Source organism: Papio anubis, chromosome 16 (assembly GCF_008728515.1).
Source record: "Papio anubis isolate 15944 chromosome 16, Panubis1.0, whole genome shotgun sequence".
Taxonomy (NCBI): domain Eukaryota; kingdom Metazoa; phylum Chordata; class Mammalia; order Primates; family Cercopithecidae; genus Papio; species Papio anubis.
The window spans coordinates 34,655,476-34,674,643 of NC_044991.1; the positions used below are offsets into that span (position 1 = coordinate 34,655,476).

The window sequence follows — 19,168 nt, forward strand, 5'->3', positions numbered from 1 at the left end:
TAATTTTTGTATTTTTAGTAGAGACGGGGTTTCACCATGTTGGCTAGGCTGGTCTCGAAATCCTGCCTTCAAATGATTGCCTGCCTTGGCTTTCCAAAGTGCTGGGATTACAGGCGTGAGCCATGACACCCAGCCCCAAGTTATTTTTTAAAAGATGCTGGTGAAATCCCTTCTGAAGCACTGAGCTGAAACTGAGGGAACCAGGGAACTGCACACTCATTCCCTACGTTGGGAGCCAGCTTTAGGGATGTGAAGACAGAACCTTGTTCAGACAGCACAGGAGGGCCGTGGGGTGGGTGCTCGGCTCTTGCCATCGGGAAAGGTTTTCTCTCTCGCTCATGATTCCAGCCTTGCAAGAACATCCCTCCTCCCTTGCTCTGCGAAGGGTCATGAAATGTGGGCTTGGCCCTTCCTGAGATGTGGAGTTGGCCTGGGGACGCAGCCTGCATCAGGGCCAGGGCCTCTGCTGCTTACAATGGGCATCACAACGGGCATGGACTTAGGAGATCTCAGGATTGCCATGGTCTGCTTCAGGGTCGGGGGCACAGCCCTGAGGCTGGTGGCACCTATCTTCCCTGATGGAACTGACCAGGCCACAGAGGCCTTCCCAAGGCCTTAGTGTCTGATGTGTGTATGAGGCGCTCAGCAGTGCCCACGTGTGCTCCCGCCAAATGCCCTTACCTCAGCCCCCAGTGCCCCATTGGCCCAGCACCCCTGCCCACCTCTTCCAAGGGCCTGGTATCTGACAGAGTAGGTTGTTCAACTAGAATTTTCATTCTCCCAGGCATGCCCTACTTCAGTTCTTTCTTTCAAATCTTGGTGTTTATCTTCATAATGGTATTTCTTTTGTTGCAAACAAAAACCATGTCTATGTCTCAGAAACACCTGCAGCCCTTATTCTGGGACCAAAAAACACCTATTATTTAGCCAATGAGAAAAGCCAGGTACCTCTTTGCCCCTTGTGGTTCCCAGGGAGTCGCGGTTCAGACACTGAGTCGTCTCCCACCCAGCAGAGCAGCAAGAAGGTCTCCTCGTCAGGCTGTACAAAGTGCCTGTTTTGGACACTTGGGGGCTGTGAGGACCCAGGAGAATGAGTCTCTCTGTTTTGTTACTGGTTATTGCATAACAGACCCCCCCAAGTAGAGTGAAAGAACAGCAAACAGCAGTCACGGCTGGAATCTCATGGCTGACCACACAGGCTCATCTGGGTGGCACCTCTGCTGGGGTTCTGGGGATCTGTGCACGTGCCTGTGGCTGTGGTGGCAGTCTAGATCCCCCCGCTGGGGTCCTGGGAGTCTGTGCAGGTGCATACGGCTGGGGCAGCTGTCTAGACTGGGTCTGTGCACGTGCCTGTTGCTGGGCGGCTATCTAGAGCCTGGGCGCTCTTCCACATGGCCTCGCCCCAGCAGAGCAGCCTGGGATGCTTTTGCAGTGGCTTCAGAAAAGGAAGGCTACCCTGAGGCCACCATTTCCTGCCCATTCCATCAAGGAAAGCAGGCCCAGGCCAGAGTCCAAGGATGGGACCAGCACCTTTTGGTGGGACAGCAGCCTGCTGTCCTCGAGCCTGATGCTGGGGCCAGCCCTGGGACCAATATGCTTTGTTTGCTGGTTTTGAGCCCCCGGCTTGTGTGTATTGGAGCAGCAGATTCCATTCAAGGCATGGTGGCACCTGGCAGCACTTGTCCTGGCCCTGCCACCAACCTACCAGCTATTCACTGCCTCAGTCACCTATAAAACTGGGAGATGATGGCTCCCCTCCTAAGAGGACTGTTGTCACACTTCACTGAACAGCCCTTGGCCCAGTACCTGGCACCCAACATGCCCAGGGCCATGGGCTGGGCATGGTCCTGGTAGCGGTGTGCTTCCTGGCTGAAGAGGCTTTGCTGCCACTTCCCAGGGAGGTGTTGCCTTCCCAGTGGACCTGGAAGCCACTCAGGTTCCCCCATCCAGTGTCAAGCCAGGGCCTCTATGACTCCTGGCTCGGCCCTAGTCCATGGCAGTGATATACCTTCCTTTCTCTTTCCTTTTTAATCTCTGTTTCAGCTAAGGATGGAAAGGAGTTGGTCAGCCCTTGCTTGTCTCCCAGTTTCAAAGGAGAGTGGGAACACGCAGAAGTCACATACAGGGTTTCGGGGCAGAAAGCAGGTATGGGAAAGGTTGCTGCTTGTTGGGTTCTGCGGGAGAGACTGGCGGCCTCCTCTCCCCCTTGCCTTTCCCACATCCCATGGGACGCTCCACAGGAGGCTCCTGACCTCTCCTTGAAGAGCCTGTACCTGCCCTGGAAGTGAAGGTGGTTCGGCTGCAGGGGCCTGTGCCTGTGCTGAGAGCTGGTTCCTTCCCTCTGCCTCTGCTCAACACTCCCCTGACTGTCACCAGAAGCTTCCTCCTGAGGGCTGATTTCCTAACAGGCCTGCAGGGAGGAAGGACTGGACCAGCTCGGGGCTCAGATGCAGGACTGGGGCTGGGAGCCCAGGCACTCTGTGCTGTGCCGGGAGGGAGTGAGGGAGGATCTGCTCCTACCTATCCTGCTCGAGGCCATGGAGCCCACTCTTGTCCACTGGCCCTGGGCAGGCTCTGGTGCTCTGCACCCTTGCAGTTTCTTCTGAGAGAAATGTTCAAACACCACTCCCAGACTGGGCACTCAGCATGAGGAGTGCGTGCCTTCAGGAACCGTACAGGTCCCTCCAACTCAGTCACCCACTGGTGCATGTGCTGGGGGGGCCGCATCAGGCACAGCAGAAGTGCGCAGCTGCGTTCCACAGGAGGAGCCAGACAGTGAAGCTCATTGGAAAGGCCTTCCAGGAGAAATAACATGGGGGTGGGGGTCTGAGAGGGCGACTGCAGCTGTAACTAGGACAGCCAAGGACGGCCTCGTGGGGTAACATGGGATCTAAGACAGGAGGTGGTTTAAAGGAACTGCACAGATCTGAAGCAGCAGCACCCCAGGCCGGGCAAACAGCACACACCGGGGCCCTCTGGCAGCTGCTGTGTTTAATGAACGAGGAGGAAGTGGTGTGGCTTGGCGAGGGACAGCAGGAGGAAATGAGATCAAAGGGTCAGAGCGTGGGTCTATGGACCATGGGAACCCTGGAAGCACTCGGAAGGACGGGGCCTGGTGGAGCAGGACTGGGAAAGCCGGGAAGCCGGGTCAAGGTGTGGGGTGTAGAGGCGCCCTCAGATGTCCACACGGTCCATTGGCCTCCGGGGTCCTCTGTTCCTGCTCTCCCCTAAGCCATGGGAGCTGGGCTTCTGCTTCCTTATCTATGACATAGGGAGGGTGCAGGCCCCCCGAGGAGGTGGGATGCAGGCCTGGCAGAGGGGGGATGCAGGGCAGATGGTCCCAACAGGCCAGAGGCCGGCTGGTATCAGGCATCAGCAGCCTCCTCCTCAGAGTCCAGGTCTGCGGCTGCTTCGTGCCCACAGTCTTCGCTCCCTGCCCCGGGACCAACAGTGCCTTGGCTCCTGAGGGCTGCTTTGGACCTGTGTGGGGAGAAGCCCCAACTTGGGGTGGGGTCTTAGGGGCTTCTGGACCTGCCTTTTCCTGACCATTCAGGTCAGGGTCTCAAGTCCCCTGGGAGGGGCCCCAAGCAGCTGTGAGGCCTGGTGCTCGGAGCCCACTGACTGCTAGCCTTGTGCTTGTCCCCAGTGGCAAGCCTGCACGAGCTGTGTGCTGCCAGAGTGTCAGAGGTCCTTCGGAACAGAGTGCACAGGACGGAGGAAGTGAAGCATGTGGACTTCTATGCTTTCTCCTACTACTACGACCTTGCAGCTGGTGTGGGCCTCATAGGTAAGGGGGCCCGGATGGGCTGAGCAGGAAGTTCGGGGTGGCGTGGAGGGCGTGTGCTCCCCAAGGCAGAGGGCCGGTGTCCGGCAAGCAACCCTGTTGCCACATCGCAGCAGGAGGCCAGAAGTAGATTTGGGAAGGCGTCTCGTCCTAAGTAGGAAAAGATCAGTTCTTAGAGCCCTTCAGTAAAACCTCGTGGCTGGTGACTTGCTGTTGATTCCAGTTCCTGCTAGAAGGCAGGTCCTGCCCTGCACTGGCCCACGTTGTCTCCTGGCTACAGGAGGCCTCCTGTGACCTGCGGGTGGCTGCCCTGTCCCCGTGGGAGGGATCAGCTCACTGAATGTGGAGTCTCTCCGACTCACCCTGCACAGCCCAGGAAGCCAGATTAGGGCGGAAAAGGGTATTCAGAGTTTGCTGAGGCTGGTGGTGGTCAGGCTGTATGGGGACTTTGGAGGGGGTTGCAGAGTCACTACCATGGGGAGAACATCAGAACGTATGGCCTGTGGTAAGGATAAGAACACTACTGTTTTAAATAAGCTAACACAGTGCTGGCTCTCTGGGCCCCGCGGCCTCCGGTGGGTGTCTGTGCTGACAAAGCTACCGCTGACCGGCCTGGGTGGAAGATGGGTGGTCAAGGTGGAAGGCCACCAATAAACCACCCCTCACTTTATTTTTCAATAACTTTTCTTTTTTTTTTTTTTACATTTGGGAAACTGAAACCAGAATACTGTTGCTGAGCTCAGTGCTATGGCTTCAGGAAACACTTCAATTTCTCTACTTTTATTTTTCTTAACTTAAAATTTTACTCAATTTGGGGCCCTGGGTTCCTGGTGAGCTTTCTCGGGCGACACTGCAGGGTTGGGATGTGGGGTAACCCTCTCAGCCCCCAAGCCCACCCCACTCCACATCACCCAGAAGCTGCCCTCAGAGCATGTGAGTGGCCGTCTACAGCTGGAAGGCCTGCCTCAGAAGCCAGTCAGTGCCTTGGGGCTCTCGGGCCGGCGTTCCCCGTGCCAGCCTCGTGTCTCAGTGGCATCGCCAGCCTCACGGTGCTCCTGCAGACTGGATGTTGTGTCCCCCACAGATGCGGAGAAGGGAGGCAGCCTGGTAGTGGGGGACTTTGAGATCGCAGCCAAGTACGGTGAGTGATGCTACGGGGGCCATCTCAGCAGGTGCAGGTGCTGCATGGTGCTCGTGACGCAGGCGCTGGCCCTGACTCTCCTGGGTGTAGCCCCTCCTAAACGGTGGCCACAGGCAGGGGCCTTGGCGGCCCCAGCTGAGAAAGGACCACCGTCCTCGTCCCACCCCCATGGGGTCGTGAGGAACTGGGTCCCTCGATTCCACTTCCTCTGATGCCATTTTACTGCTACTAGGGTAACCCCAAGAGTGATTTCCCCTGGGATGTCCCAGTAAGTTCATGATTGTCACACAACCCTTAAGAAGCCGAGGCCCTGCAGAGTGGAGCCTGGGATGTGGGGTGAAGGGCTGTCCCCGGGGTCGCAGGTGACTAGTCCAGCAGAACCTGTGCCACACACCTCACCCCTCCACCGTCTCCTTCATGCCTGGTCCAGCAAGCAAGCCTTGGCGAACATCTCCTGCTCTTGGTTGCCCTTCCCAATGTGTGGGTCCAAAGAGCTGAACTTTGTACATCTTTCCAGAAAAAGTACTACCCTTCCCCTCCCGCAAAAGTGGCTTTTTTTATAAAGCTTTTGTGTCATTTTCCCAGTTGTGCCCATGGACACTGGGTATCCACAACTACAGCAGGAAAAGGCTTTGAGCCATAATCCCAGGACAGTTCTTGGTGGATTTGACCTTCCTCAAAGAGCAGGAGTGGATTTTTCTGAGCTGGTTTTGGTGTTTTCTTTCCCCAGAAAGCTTACGTTTTATTCAGGTTGACACCTGGGAGAGGTGTCCAGGGTCTTAGATGTAGAAATATGGCTTGGGAGACGTTGGCCCATGACCCTAACACCAGGTGTGAAGTCCCCTTGGAGCCCAGACCCAGTGGCAGCCGAGGTTGCTGCCCACCTGCCTGTGCTGTGCACTAGGCGCCTTCTGCGCTCAGCTGCAGTCTTGTCTGTGAATCCGGAGTGCGGAGCCAGCGGATGCCTGTAGTGGGTGGAATTGGGGTCTGCACTTGCCCCTCCGCCCCTGGGTGGGAGTCACCTGGAGCCTGAAGGGATGTGTCTCATCCCCAGTGTGTCGGACCCTGGAGACACAGCCACAGAGCAGCCCCTTTGCGTGCATGGACCTCACCTACGTCAGCTTGCTACTCCAGGAGTTCGGCTTTCCCAGGAGCAAAGTGCTGAAGGTAAGGGTGCCCTCAGGGCACACCCCAGCCCCTTTATGGAGTGAGGGGCCTGGAACCACTTCTCTAGTTACTGGGGTTGTGTCCCCCAGCCCATCCCTGGCTTCCAAGGAGCCGCAGCCTCTGATGCACAAGCCTTTCCTGTCTGCGTGATGGTCCCCTCTCCCTCTCTGTCTTTTCAAGCTCACTCGGAAAATTGACAATGTTGAGACCAGCTGGGCTCTGGGGGCCATTTTTCATTACATCGACTCCCTGAACAGACAGAAGAGTCCAGCCTCATAGCGGCCGAGCCACCCCTGTCCCCGTCAGCAGTGTCTGCATAAATCCTCCTGTCCTGGACGTGACTTCATCCTGAGGAGCCACAGTACAGGCCGTGGTGGCACTTTCTGCACACTGACTCTGGGACTTGCAGAAGGCCTGGTGCTGCCCTGGCATCAGCCTCTTCCAGTAACATCTGGCCAGAAGGCTGTCTGGACCTGGGCCCTGCCCAATGCCCCCTGCCTGCCTGGGCTCCAAGTGGGCAGGACCAGGACAGAACCACAGGCACACACTGAGGGGCAGCATGGTTCCCTGCCTACCCCATCCCCGTGCCCCGTCCGCGGGGCTGTGGCTGCTGCCGTGCGTGTCCCTGTGACGGGAGTCTTGTCTCCCAACCTGTCAGTTTCCTCCCCAGGGCAGATCTCCCCTTCCTGCGAGAGTCTGGGAGGTGGTGCAGGCTGTCCTGGCTGCTCTGGGGAAGCCAAGGGACAGCCATCACACCCCTGAGACAGTGGGTCTGGGCGGCACCACTGGCAACTCTGGACTTGAGCGTGTTTGCCTCTTCCTTGGGTATGAATGTGTGAGTTCACCCAGAGGCCTGCTCTCCTCACACCCTGTGTGGTTTGGGGTTAATGATGGAGGGAGACACCTCCTCATGAATGGCAAGTGCCCACTCTTCAGGGAATCTCCCAGCATGGGCGATGCCAGGCGTGAGCTGCTGTAAACAATTTGTGGCTGTGCTGCTTGAGTGACGTCTCTGTCATGTGGGTGCCAAGTGCTTGTGTAGAAACTGTGTTCTGAGCCCCCTGTGTCTGAGCCACAGGACCGACTGTGTCCTGTGAATGTATCGCTACTGTGAACCGTTGCCGCCTAGCCAGGGCCATGTCTTAGACGCAGCTGTGCTGCGGGTCGGCTGAGCCACAGTCCCAGAACCAAGCTCTCGGTGTCTCGGGCCACAGTCCATCCACCTCGGGCTGACCCCACCTCCTCCATGGACAGTGTGAGCCCCGAGCCATGCGTCCTGCTCAGTGTGGCATGGGTGCCCAGGGCCGAGCCCGCCCCGCTGCTTCAGTGAATGTACAGTGCCCGGCACGAGCCGAACCTCATGTGTTCTACTCCCAATAAAAGGTTGACAGGGGCTTCCCCTCCTCTGGGCTTCCTCTCGTTGAGTGACAGCAGTACTTGCCCACCTGGCACCTGAGATCCCTGTTTACTAAAGCTTAGAAAAACTGCCAAACGGGGTGGTGTATTTCCAGTCCTGTCGACGTCCCTCCTGAGGACGCAGCAGTGGAGGGCCCCTGGGGGCCGGGGCTGGGGAAGGGTCTGGCTAATGGCCCCAGCCCTCCCAGCGTCTGTTGAGCACAGAGCTCCTCCCGTGCCAGGCCAGCAACCCACAGCATGGCCAGGCAAGGCCTGGGCACATCACCTCGGGTGAGCTGCAAGTCTGCATGTCATTGTGTCCAGCAAGGATCTGGTTTTGGTCTGGAAGCGTCCCAAAGGTGTTGCATGCCAGGGAAACTGCAGACCAGCCCATACCCTGAGTGCTTGTGCCTGAAGCCCCCGCAACCAACTGTGACAGGAGGACAGGGTCTGGCCCTAGGGCCTCCCAGGGTACAGCGAATGCTGATGGAGCCACGTGGTAGAGGCCTGCGCAGAGCAGGAAAGGACAGACGAAAAGAGGAACAGTTTCCTCCCTCCCAGAGCCCGGGCCTCACAGTGGGCAGGGGCAGGAGAGGGGTCTGGGCGGAAACCTTCCTGAGGTCTGAGCAGCTGTGTACCTGCAGGGCACTTGGGGAAGGGACGAAGGGAGGATGGCCACGCTGCACGCCAGTGCGGCCCCAACCCTGGAGGCTGGAGGGAGACCCTGGGACAGGAATGAACCCCTCAGAGAACTGCAGCCAGCTATTCTCTGCCTAGCAGTCTCCTCAAAACGTAAACCTTGGGGGAAGAGGTCTGGAGGTCAGCGTATGACACAGGCTGAGAAACCGCAGGAGAGATGGTCCCTCAACAAGTCAAAAGTCGCATTAGGACCAGGGCTAGGAAGCTTGCTTCTGGCGGGCATGACAAGGCCTATCCTCCCCACGCTCACCGCCCCGGTCTGGGCTGGGTCCCCGCCAGCACCTTCACTTCCCTAATATCCACTAGCTTAAATATTTAAAGAACTCCGGAGGCTGAGAATCAAACGCATGAAGGTAAAGCCAAAATCAATTTGGTCCATTTAAAGAAGGTCGGTGACCTCATGCCTGAAAAAGGCAAACAACTGGAAGTTTTCCAAAAGTGCACCAAATAAGTCATGGAATATTTCTGGGCCTGGCAAATTATGCAAGTCATTTCTCTCTGAGTGTCTTTTGTGATAATGAAGTAGGCTCTCATTTGTCAAAAATAGCTACACATGCACATCGTAAAAGAAGCAAACTAGGATTGCTTGAAAATTCTGTTCCCTCAGAGGATGTGTGCATTGACGAGCTCAGACAGGTCTCACGCACCCCAACGCCACCCCAGCCCACGTACCCCAGGTCACTTAGCACCCATTGCTGCCCACTGAGCTGCCTCAGTCCTGCAGTGCCCGTGTCTGGATGGCAGGACCGCAGAGCAGTGAGTTTCAGGGCATAAGCAGACGTCGCCACGTTGCCTTCAATCCTACTGGACAAGCATCGGTGCCGGCCGCCCCCATGTCCTAACAGCTGCAGCCAATTTAATCTTTGCCATTCTGGCAGATTTAGAAAAATGATAACTGATAGTTTTAATGTGCATGGATCTAATTCATCTGGTATATCTAAGTTGTATTTCTGTGAAACATCTGTTCATATCCCTTGCCAATTTTCTACAAGATTATCATCATTTTTTAAATTGTAGATCTTTATTTATTAAGGAAATTAGCCCATTGTGATATGATGTGTTCAGAATTTATCTTTTTGTGACTTCTAAGTTTCATGTCATAATTAGGAAGGCTTCTCCACAGAGATAGTTTTAAAAGTTAACCAAAAGGTATTTTTATAGTTTTAGTTTCTTAACTTTTTGTTTGTTTGTTTTTGAGACAGAGTCTCACTGTTGGCGAGGCTGGAGTGCAGTGGCACAATTTTGATTTCGGCTCACTGCAACCTGTGGCTCGCAGGCTCAAGCAATTCTCCTGCCTCAGCCTCCCGAGTAGCTGGGATTATAGGCACGTGCCACCACGCCTGGCTAATTTTTGTATTTTTAGTAGAGATGGGGTTTCACCATGTTGGCCAGGCTGGTCTCGAACTTCTGACCTCAGGTAATCCACCCACTTCGGCCTGTCAGAGTGCTGGGATTACAGGCATGAGCCACCGCACCTGGCCTTGTTTTTTAATTATTCATTTATTTATTTATTTTTGAGATAGAATCTCCCTTTGTCACCCAGGCTGGAGTGCAGTGGTGCAATGTGGGCTCACTGCAACCTCTACCTCCCAGGTTCAAGCAATTGTCCTGCCGCATCCTCCTGAGTAACTGGGATTACAGGCACCTGCTACTGGGCCCAACTAATTTTTGTATCTTTAGTAGAGATGGGGTTTCACAGTCTTGGCCCGGCTGGTTTTGAACTCCTGACCAGGTGATCCGCCCATCTGGGCCTTCTAAAGTGCTGGGATTACAGGCATAAGCCACTGCACCCTACCTTAACATTTTTAAATATGTTCAGGCACAACAAATCATTGTTGCAGGTTGAATTTGATTTTTAGAACCATTTCAGAGTCGTCAGAAGGCAAATGTGGCCAGGCATGGTGGCTCACGCCTGTAATCCCAGCACTTTGGAGACCGAGGCGGGTGGATCACTTGAGGTCAGGAGTACGAGACCACCCTGGCCAACATGGTGAAACCCCGTCTCTACTAAACATACCAAAAAAAAAAAAAATTAGCCGGGCATGGTGGTGTGCTCCTGTAATCCCAGCTACTAGGGAGGCTGGGTATGAGAATTGCTTGAACCCAGGAGGCAGGGGTTGCAGTGAGCTGAGATCGTGCCACTGCACTCCAGCCTGGGCAACAGTGAAACTCCGTCTCAAGAAAAAAAAAAAAGGCAAATGTGATATTCAGACTAGGTTAATACCATTTTTGGATAAAATCAAGGATGATGGCCCGGCACGGTGGCTCATGCCTGTAATCCCAGCACTTTGGGAGGCTGAGGTGGGTGAATCACGAGGTCAGGGGTTCGAGACCAGCCTGACCAACATGGTGAAACACCCCCGTCTCTACTAAAAACACAAAAAATTAGCTGGGCCTGGTGGTGCATGCCTGTAGTCCCAGCTACTCTGGAGGCTGAGGCAGGACAATTGCTTGAACCCAGGCGGTGAAGGTTGCAGTGAGCAGAGATTGCGCCACTGCACTCCAGCCTGGGTGACAGAGCAAGACTGAGACTCCATCTCAAAAAATCAAGGATGACGATAGAAATGAGGCAGTTCCACGAGGGAGCTCTCAAGAGCGTGTGGGTCGCAGCCATCAGTGGCAGAGTCCCTCGGCAAGGTCTTTGAGGAGCCACACTTGGGCGTGCAGTCTCTGGTAGAGGTGTTTAATATGACCTGTGTGGAGGCCATGAGATGTGGGGCATGTTTGAAACAACGGGCTGTTCATCCTGCAACAAGGAGCTTTTGGCTGGACAGCAATACGACAGGTGTCTTCACTATTACTGGAGGATTGTCAGACACTGGCTTTTGCCGTGTAGCTCCAGGGGCAGCAGAAGTTATGGGGACACTGCTGTCGGGTTTCTCACTCAAGCATTGCTCACTCACGCAATGAACGATGTCCAGGGCTAAGGTGGGCTCGTCCTTGGGATGTGCCCCTTCACCTGTGGGCATCGGGGTGCTTGAGAAAGGAGCCTGCGTGAATGAGAGGTTAGAGTCAGGTTCTTCCAGTGTCTTCACACTCATCAGATTCTTGGATTCGCCTTGAAAATGATTTTGAAAATCATGGTCAGGTAAGCATACTTACTTCTTTCCCCCTTAATTGTAAATGAATAACGGTAATTGTGTTTATGGAGTGCTTGCTGTGTGTCAGGCATGGTGCAAACTGGACTGTGTGTCGTGTGGTCAGAGACTGAACTGAATGCTCAGCCTCAAGGCAGGTACCGTGCATCTCCATCCTGCCACCGAGAGAGAAGCAGGCCTGCAGGAGCTTGGGGACTTACCTGGACCCGCTGAGACCTGGTTCTGCAGGCTTCCTACACCTAAAACAGTGGGCCACCTTGCCTCCCAAAGTGGGAAGTGTTTCCAGAGGAATGTTTACTGATCACATCAGGCCATGTGCTCATTCTCAAAGGCAGGTCTCTCCCCTGAAGAATCAGCCATCTCCATAACAGTGTGCTTGTAATGCTTACAAAAATAGTTACACAGTTGAGAGAAATAATAACTCCCTCTAGGCCTCACTGCCCCTTTATCATTTTAACAGCCTCTGATGATTTTCCTGTTATTGATTCAGTGGTTAAAGGTTTCCATTTAAGAGCTTAAGTGCAGCCTTGTGAATCTTACTACCTGCCACATGATTTACATCGTTCAGAAGCAGCCATCTCCCTATAAGGACTCCTGTTTCAAGAAACCTCTCTAGAGGTCAGAAGAGCCCACAGCCAAGTTTTATGGCACAGCACAGGGTGGTAGGATAGCTCTAAATACAGCCTCCAAGAGGGTCGAGTGTTCAGCTGGCACAGAGATGTGGTTCCTCCAGACCTACCAGGGAGGACAGCCAGGGATCGCATGGTTTTGTAAATTAAAATGCCCAAGCTCAGAGGTCTGCAAGGACTTACCTTAAAGCAACAGGGAGGCTGGATGTGGTGACTCACACCTATAATCCCAACACTTTGAAAGGCTGAGGTGGGCAAATCACCAGGTCAGGAGTTTGAGACCAGCTTGGCCAATATGGTGAAACCCCATCTCTACTAAAAATACAAATATTGGCCAGGTATGGTGGCAGGCACCTGTAGTCCCAGCAACTCGGGAGGCTGAGGCAGGAGAATCGCTTGAACCCAGGAGGCGGAGGTTGCAGTGAGCTGAGATCACGCCACTGTGTCTCAAATAAATAAATAAATAAAGCAACAGGGAGAGGCTGGATGCAGTGGCTCACGCCTGTAATCCCAGCACTTTGGGAGGCCAAGGCGGGCGGATCACGAGGTCAGGAGTTCAAGACCAGCCTGGCCAACATAGTGAAACCCTGTCTGTATTAAAAATATAAAAATTAGCCAGGCATGATGGCCCATGCCTGTAATCCTAGCTACTTGAGAGGCTGAGGCACAAGAATCACTTGAACCTGGGAGGCAGAGGTTGCAGTGAGCCGAGATCGTGCTGCTGCACTCCAACCTAGGGGGCAAAGCAAAACTCTCAAAAAAACAACGAAAAAACAGGGGGAGTTTTCCTGTTGATAGTCCCCTGGGCTGTCTCCTGTTTGGGGCTTTATGAATAAGGCTTCTGTGACCATTCTTGTGCAAGTCTTTTATAGGCACATGTTTTTATTTCATTTGGATGAATATCTAAAGGCAGAATGGCTGGGTCATATGGCATGTGAATGTTTAACTTTATAAGAACCTACTGGGCTCGGCGCAGTGGCTCACACCTGTAATCCCAGCATTTTGGGAGGCTGAGGCGGGCAGATCATGAGGTCAAGAGATCAAGACCATCCTGGTCAACATGGTGAAACCCTGTCTCTACTAAAAATACAAAAATTAGCTGGGTGTGGTGATGTGTGCCTGAGTCCCAGCTACTCAGGAGGTTGAGGCAGGAGAATTGCTTGAACCCAGGAGGCAGAGGTTGCGGTGAGCCAAGATTGCGCCACTGCACTCCAGCCTGGCAACAGAGTGAGACTGTGTCTCAAAATAAAAAAAGAACCTACCAAACCATTTTCCAACACGGCTGTAACAATTTACACTCCCATTAGCAGTGTGTGAGAGTTCCTGTATAATATAAACCAGGGTTTTCAGCTTTCTATACATTAAGAGATTTCGAAGGACTTTTTTTTTTACTGACTCTCCAGACATTGGCATAGTATTCAGCCTTAAAAAGAACTGAATTTCTAGCCGGGTGCGGTGGCTCACGCCTGTAATCCCAGCACTTTGGGAGGCTGAGGTGGGCGGATCACAAGGTCAGGAGTTTAAGACCAGCCTGGCCAACATGGTGAAACCACGTCTCTACTAAAAATACAAAAATAAAATTACCTGGGTGTGGTGGTGAGCAACTGTAAACCCAGCTACTCGGGAAACTGAGGCAGGAGAATCGCTTGAACCCGGGAGGCGGAGGTTGCAGTGAGCTGAGATCGTGCCATTGCACTCCAGCCTGGATGACAGGGTGAGACTCTGTCGTTAAAAAAAAAAAAAAAAAATAGCTGGGCATGGTGGCAAATGCCTGTAGTCCCAGCTACTTGGGAGGCTGAGGCAGGAGAATCGCTTGAACCCAGTAGGCAGAGGTTGTGGTGAGCCGATATTGTGCCACCACACTCCAGCCTGGGCAACAAAGCAAGACTCAAAAAAAAAAAAATTAAATTTCTGACCCATGCCGCAACATGGTGAACCTTGGAAACATTATGCTAAAGTGAAAAAAGCTAGACACAAAGGACTCCGTAGTGTATAATTCCGTTTATGTGAAATGGCTCATCCACAGAGACAGATTGGTGGTTGCCAGGAGCTGGGGTAGGGGAGAAGGAAGAGTGACTGGTGCGCAGGGCTTTTGGGGGGTGATGAAAAAGTTTAACACTTAGATTATGGTGATGCTCGCACAACTCCGTAAATATACAGTAAACCATGGACTTGTGCACTTAAACAGGTAGCTTTCTGCTATAAAAATTATATCTCAGTAAAGCAGTTTGAAAAATGAGGACTCGAACTCTAGAAGGCAACAGTCTGAAAACAATAGGTTTCCTCCAGAGAGTTCCCTTGAGGTAAAGCTCATGCTTGTCTGAGAGCCGATGACCTTCCCTTGTCTTTTCAAGCCTTAGACTCTTTTCAGTCTTGTCCTTGTCTCACCTTAGACCCTGAGAGGAGTATCAGACCTACTCGTTTGCTGGTGAACCCAAGTCCAGCAGGTGCTGCCCTGGTGCGGGGGTCCCTCAGCCACCTGTTGAGTGGCGGGAGGTTGCCTGTAAAAAGGAAGGAATTGAAATCCCCACACTAGGGATATTGGTCCTCCTCCACACCCCCACCCCGGCATTTCCTAGTGCAGCCAGCGATCCTCTTCTGTTTTCTCAGTGGGTGCGCCTGGCCTGGACTCCACCCAAGCCAAACAGCCGAGGTGAAACGGTTGGGCAGAGCAAACAGGCTTTCGCCAGGAGCCTTCCTTTACTTTCCCCTGGACAAATCACACTGGGCTCAAAGCCCGCGCTGGAATTCCTCCTGCTGCTGCAAGGCCCAGAGTGGCCACATCACCTGCCTGATGGAGTCATGAGTCACTAGCTCTCTCTGGGTTTTACCTTGACCTAGTGAATGTTTTTCTAAGAATATTTTCTTATTGAGGTATCATTTTCATATAATAGGACACACAGATCTTAGGTGTACAGTTCAAGTCATTTTGGCAAATGCATGCACCCATGTGGCTCACACCCCTATCAAAATAGAGAACGTTGCTATTACCCCAGAAAACTCCGCGAGTACCCTGCCCCTGGACTCTAGCAGCCCCTGTCTGGTGTCCATCATGACATATTACTGTCACCCATTCTGGAACTTTAAGTAGATGGCATCGTCCAGTGTCTGCTCTTGTGTGTCTGGCCTTCAGCTAAGCATGGTGTTTGTGAGATTCATGCAGGTGGATGCATGCAGCTCATTCCTTTTCATTGCTGAATAGTAATTAATTATTTCAATATAGCACACTTTGTTTCTTCATTTGCCTGTTGATAGTCCCCTGGGCTGTTTCCTGTTTGGAGCTTTATGAATAAGACTTCTGTGACCATTCTTGTGCAAGTCTTTTATAGGCATATGTTTTTATTTCTTTTGGATGAATATCTAAAGGCAGAATGGCTGGGTCATATGGCATGTGAATGTTTAACTTTATAAGAACCTACCTACTGGTTATAACCGGTTATAAGAACCTACCAACACGGCTATAACATTTTACTCTCCCATTAGCAGTGTGTGAGAATTCCAGTTGCTCCACATCCATGCTAGCACTTGGTACTGTCTGTAATTTTAATATTAACTGTTCCGGGGGGAGTACTGCTATCCTATTATGCTGTTGTCGTTTTTTTAAAACATAGGGTCTCACTAAGTTGCCCAGGCTGGACTCAAACTCCTGAGCTCAAGTGATTCTCCCACCTCAGCTTTGGAGTAGCTGGAACTACAGCTGCATGCCACCAAACGTGGCTCCATTGAGTTTTAATGTGCATCACCCTGAGTGAGGTAGTGAATTTTAAAGGAGCCTCCAAGAATCCTCCCGCCCAGGCCAGCCTGCCTCCCCTCCCAAGCACCCTATTGCCTGGCATGCTGCATACAGAACCGATGGGACTCCTTCATAAGGATTCACCTGTGAGCCTGTATGTGCAAGGCAGCGCTACAGACGTGGGTTCCTCACCCAGAGGTCCACACTCCAGGGTAGTGAATGGCCAACTCTTTTCGTAAAGAGCAGCCAGTAAATATTTCAGGCTTTGCAGTCTCTGTTTTGGCTGCCCACCTCTGCTGTCGAAGGGTGACAGAACCTTAGACAACTGTAAATGAATGAGAGAAGCTGTGTCCTAACTTGATTTATGGACACTGAAATTCAATTTTCATATCATTGTAACACCATGATTACTTGGATTTTTTTTTCAATAATTTAAAAATGTAAAAGGTATTCCTAGCTTGAGAGCCGTACAAAAACAGTGGGGTTACCAGATCCTGTGCTTGGTGCCCCGTTTCAGGCAGGCAGAGCAGCCAGCTCGGGGCCCTTCTGCACTAGGCAGGCTCTCAGGAGCGGCTTCACAGTGAACCAGGCCAGCCCTGCGGAGCTCCAGCATCCCACCTGCTCCAGGAGGCAGCTTCCCCAGGATGAGTCCAGGTGGGGACCCACACCACTCCCAAAGGAAACACCGATGGGCCAGAGGAGGGCGAGAGCCAGGCGGGGAAGGGCTTGAGAGTGCCAGATTGGTGTCCACAGCCCCTCCCTGCCCAGCAGGCGGCTCCCAAGCTCCCTGATTATGGGCTTCCTCTGTCTCCCTCCAGCCTCGCTGACCTCAGTACTGCTCCCTGCTCACCTGGTCCCTTCGGAATCCACACATCAGGATGCCCACTAGCTTTGGCCCAGTGTTCGCCTTCACCCTGGCCACCTCCTCAAGTCTGTCTTTGCCCTGCCCATGCCCAGCCTGGGGACCTGCCAGGAAGGGGTCTGGGGTGGGGGTGTAGGATTATTGTCTTTCTTGTGAGGTAGTGGTTTGCAGGAAGGGTGTTGGGCTCAGATCTCCATCTGGGGAGTGGAGTCTGCACCCTGTGGAGGCTCTGAGGAGGGGCCCAGGAGGCGGGAGGACCTGTGTGGAGTCTACTGCAGGGCCCCCAGCAACAGGACCCCAAGAGCAGTAGCCACGAGTTGGAAGAGGGTTGTGCATCCCCACAAGGAACAAAACACAATGGCCGGGTGTGGTGGCTCATGCCTGTAATCCCTGCACTTTGGGAGGCCGAGGTGGGTGGATCACCTGAGGTCAGGAGTTTGAGACCAGCCTGGCCAACCTGATGAAACCCCCTCTCTACTAAAAATACAAAAAATTAGACGGGCACGGTGGCAGGCGCCTGTAATTCCAGCTACTCAGGAAGCTGAGGCAGAAGAATCGCTTGAACCCAGGAGGCAGAGGTTGCAATGAACTTAGATTGCGCCAAAATAAAAAAAAGGAAGTCAAGTCTTGAGCTGGTGGCTCCTGGCCTCCTCCTGGGAAGACTGGCTGCTGGGCAGATTCTTTGTAGCTTGTGGAGAAGGCCTGGGCGTCGCTGGCACCACTGGTCTTAATGAAGGACCTAAAGCCCTGTTGAGTGTGGGGAGGGCCAAGAGGCATTGGATAAGGTAGGGAATGACCGTGGGATGTGGGACCCCGCAGGCCCGTGGCCCAGGTCTGGGGAGGTCCACCACACCTATAGACGCTGCCCACAAGGGGGTGGTTGCCAAGTGTGCCCACAGTGCACTTTCACACTTGTATACACCAGACAGCGATGAGGAGCTTCTCCAGATCCCACTCCTCACAGCCCCTCCAGTTGCACACAGCAGGAGGTTCAGCCACTTCCTTCCTAACAGGGTAGAGGTCTGACACCTGAGGGCTTCAGGGAACAGGATGTGCTCTTTTGGGCTGGTCCCTCACACAGCATTACTCATCCATGTGGGAGAGCAAAGTCGTAGATGACTCATCCTTGTGTTGATGTGAATATGCCACAGTGTATTTATCCATTCCAGTGATGATAGACGTTTGCATCGTTTCCAGTTTGGGACTGTTCTGAATAGGGCTGTTCTGAACGTTCTTGTACATGCCTTGGGGTGAGCATAAGTATTCATTTCTGTTGGATGTTTTCTTTGGAGTAGAATTGCTGGGTCATAGGGAGGCGTTTGTTTAGTGAACACTGCCGGTTTTTCAAAGGGATTGTACTAACCTATAAGGAGTTGTGTTGATGTGGAAACTGAAGGCGCCGAGAAGCACATTAGGGTCAGTGGGTGACATCAGGGACACCCCCAAACTGATATTGAGGGGGTCCAACTTGAGGTGTTCAGGACCATTTCACAGGCGTCCCAAAGGACAGGGGCTCCAGCTGACACTGTCAGTCCTGACAAGAGAGGACTGAAATAGAATCTCCAGCATTTGCTGTAGGATTTGGATTTGAGGGGCTGTGAAAGGGGAGAATCTTGGAAATGCCAGGCTGGGAGTCTGGAGATGGAGAGCAGGATGTTTTGATGGAACTGTGGGCCGTGGAGACACAGGCTGAGGAAGGAGTCGGAGCCCAGGCAGGCTGGCAGGCTGGGCAAGTCCCATGGGTTCAGAGAAGGGGCAAGGGTTTGAATGCCCTCCCCTCCAGAACTTGTGTTGAATTTCGATTGTTGGTGTAATAGTATTGGGAGGTGGGGCCTTTAAGAGGCGATTAAGCCGTGAGGGCTGCACCCTTATGGTGGGTTTAATGCCTTAGTGAAAGGGCTTTGGGAGTGGGTTCTCTCTTGGCTTTTCACTTTCTGCCATGTGAGCATGCAGCCCTCCTCCCCTCCGGAGGACACACCGTGCAAAAGACACCATGGAAGAAGCAAAGGGCCTCACCAGGCCCCAAACCTGCTGGCATCTTGACCGCACACTGAGAAGGACACTCCATCCTTAGACTTTTCAGCCCCCAGAACCGTGAGGTTGTATTCGTTCATTTTTGCATTTCTCTAAATACTTGAGACTGGGTAAATTATAAAGAAAAGAGGTTTAAATGGCTCATGGTTCTGCAGGCTGTACAGGAAGCGCAGTACCGATGTCTGCTCAGCCTCTGTGGCGGCCTCAGGAATCTTACAGTTATGGTGGAAGGCGAGGTGGGAGGCAGCAGATCACATGGCCAGAGCAGAAGCAAGGGGTGGGGCCCACACTTTTAACCAGATTTCACGAAAACTCACTATCTTGAGAACAGCATCAAGGAGATGGTGCTAAACCATTCATGAGAAATCCACCCCATTATCGAGTCACCTCTCACCAGGCCCCACCTCCAAAACAACATGATTACAATTCACCATGAGGTTTGGGTGGGAGCACAGACCCGAACCGTATCAGAGGTCTTGTGTTTTGTGTGTAAGTGAAGCTCAGTGCCTGGCTGGCAGCAGGTGCACTGCAGATGGAGCCAGTGTCTGATGAATGAAGGAAGGGTCCTTTGCTGGTGGGGTCCGGGTCTCACTGACCTGCTGTCCCCTCGGGGCCTAACGGGTGGG

At 53.1% G+C, this 19,168-nt stretch overlaps 1 protein-coding gene across 12 annotated transcripts in view; it reads left to right on the forward strand.

Annotated features, from left to right (window-relative positions):
* The window catches only part of ENTPD6 (ectonucleoside triphosphate diphosphohydrolase 6), a 30,478-nt gene extending 22,976 nt beyond the window's left edge, over positions 1-7,502 (forward strand). For 7 of the 12 annotated variants that reach the window (XM_017945090.3, XM_031656510.1, XM_017945088.3 and 4 more), the window contains 5 exons: positions 2,044-2,145; positions 3,647-3,787; positions 4,869-4,925; positions 5,980-6,092; positions 6,273-7,502. In XM_017945090.3, coding sequence (XP_017800579.2) covers positions 2,044-2,145; positions 3,647-3,787; positions 4,869-4,925; positions 5,980-6,092; positions 6,273-6,371 — 512 coding nt within the window. In that variant the 3' untranslated portion in view covers positions 6,372-7,502. The remainder of the gene's footprint in view (positions 1-2,043; positions 2,146-3,646; positions 3,788-4,868; positions 4,926-5,979; positions 6,093-6,272) is intronic. The other 5 variants (XM_031656509.1, XM_031656508.1, XM_017945099.3 and 2 more) reach the window with 2 other exon arrangements.
* The last annotated feature ends 11,666 nt before the right edge of the window (positions 7,503-19,168 follow it).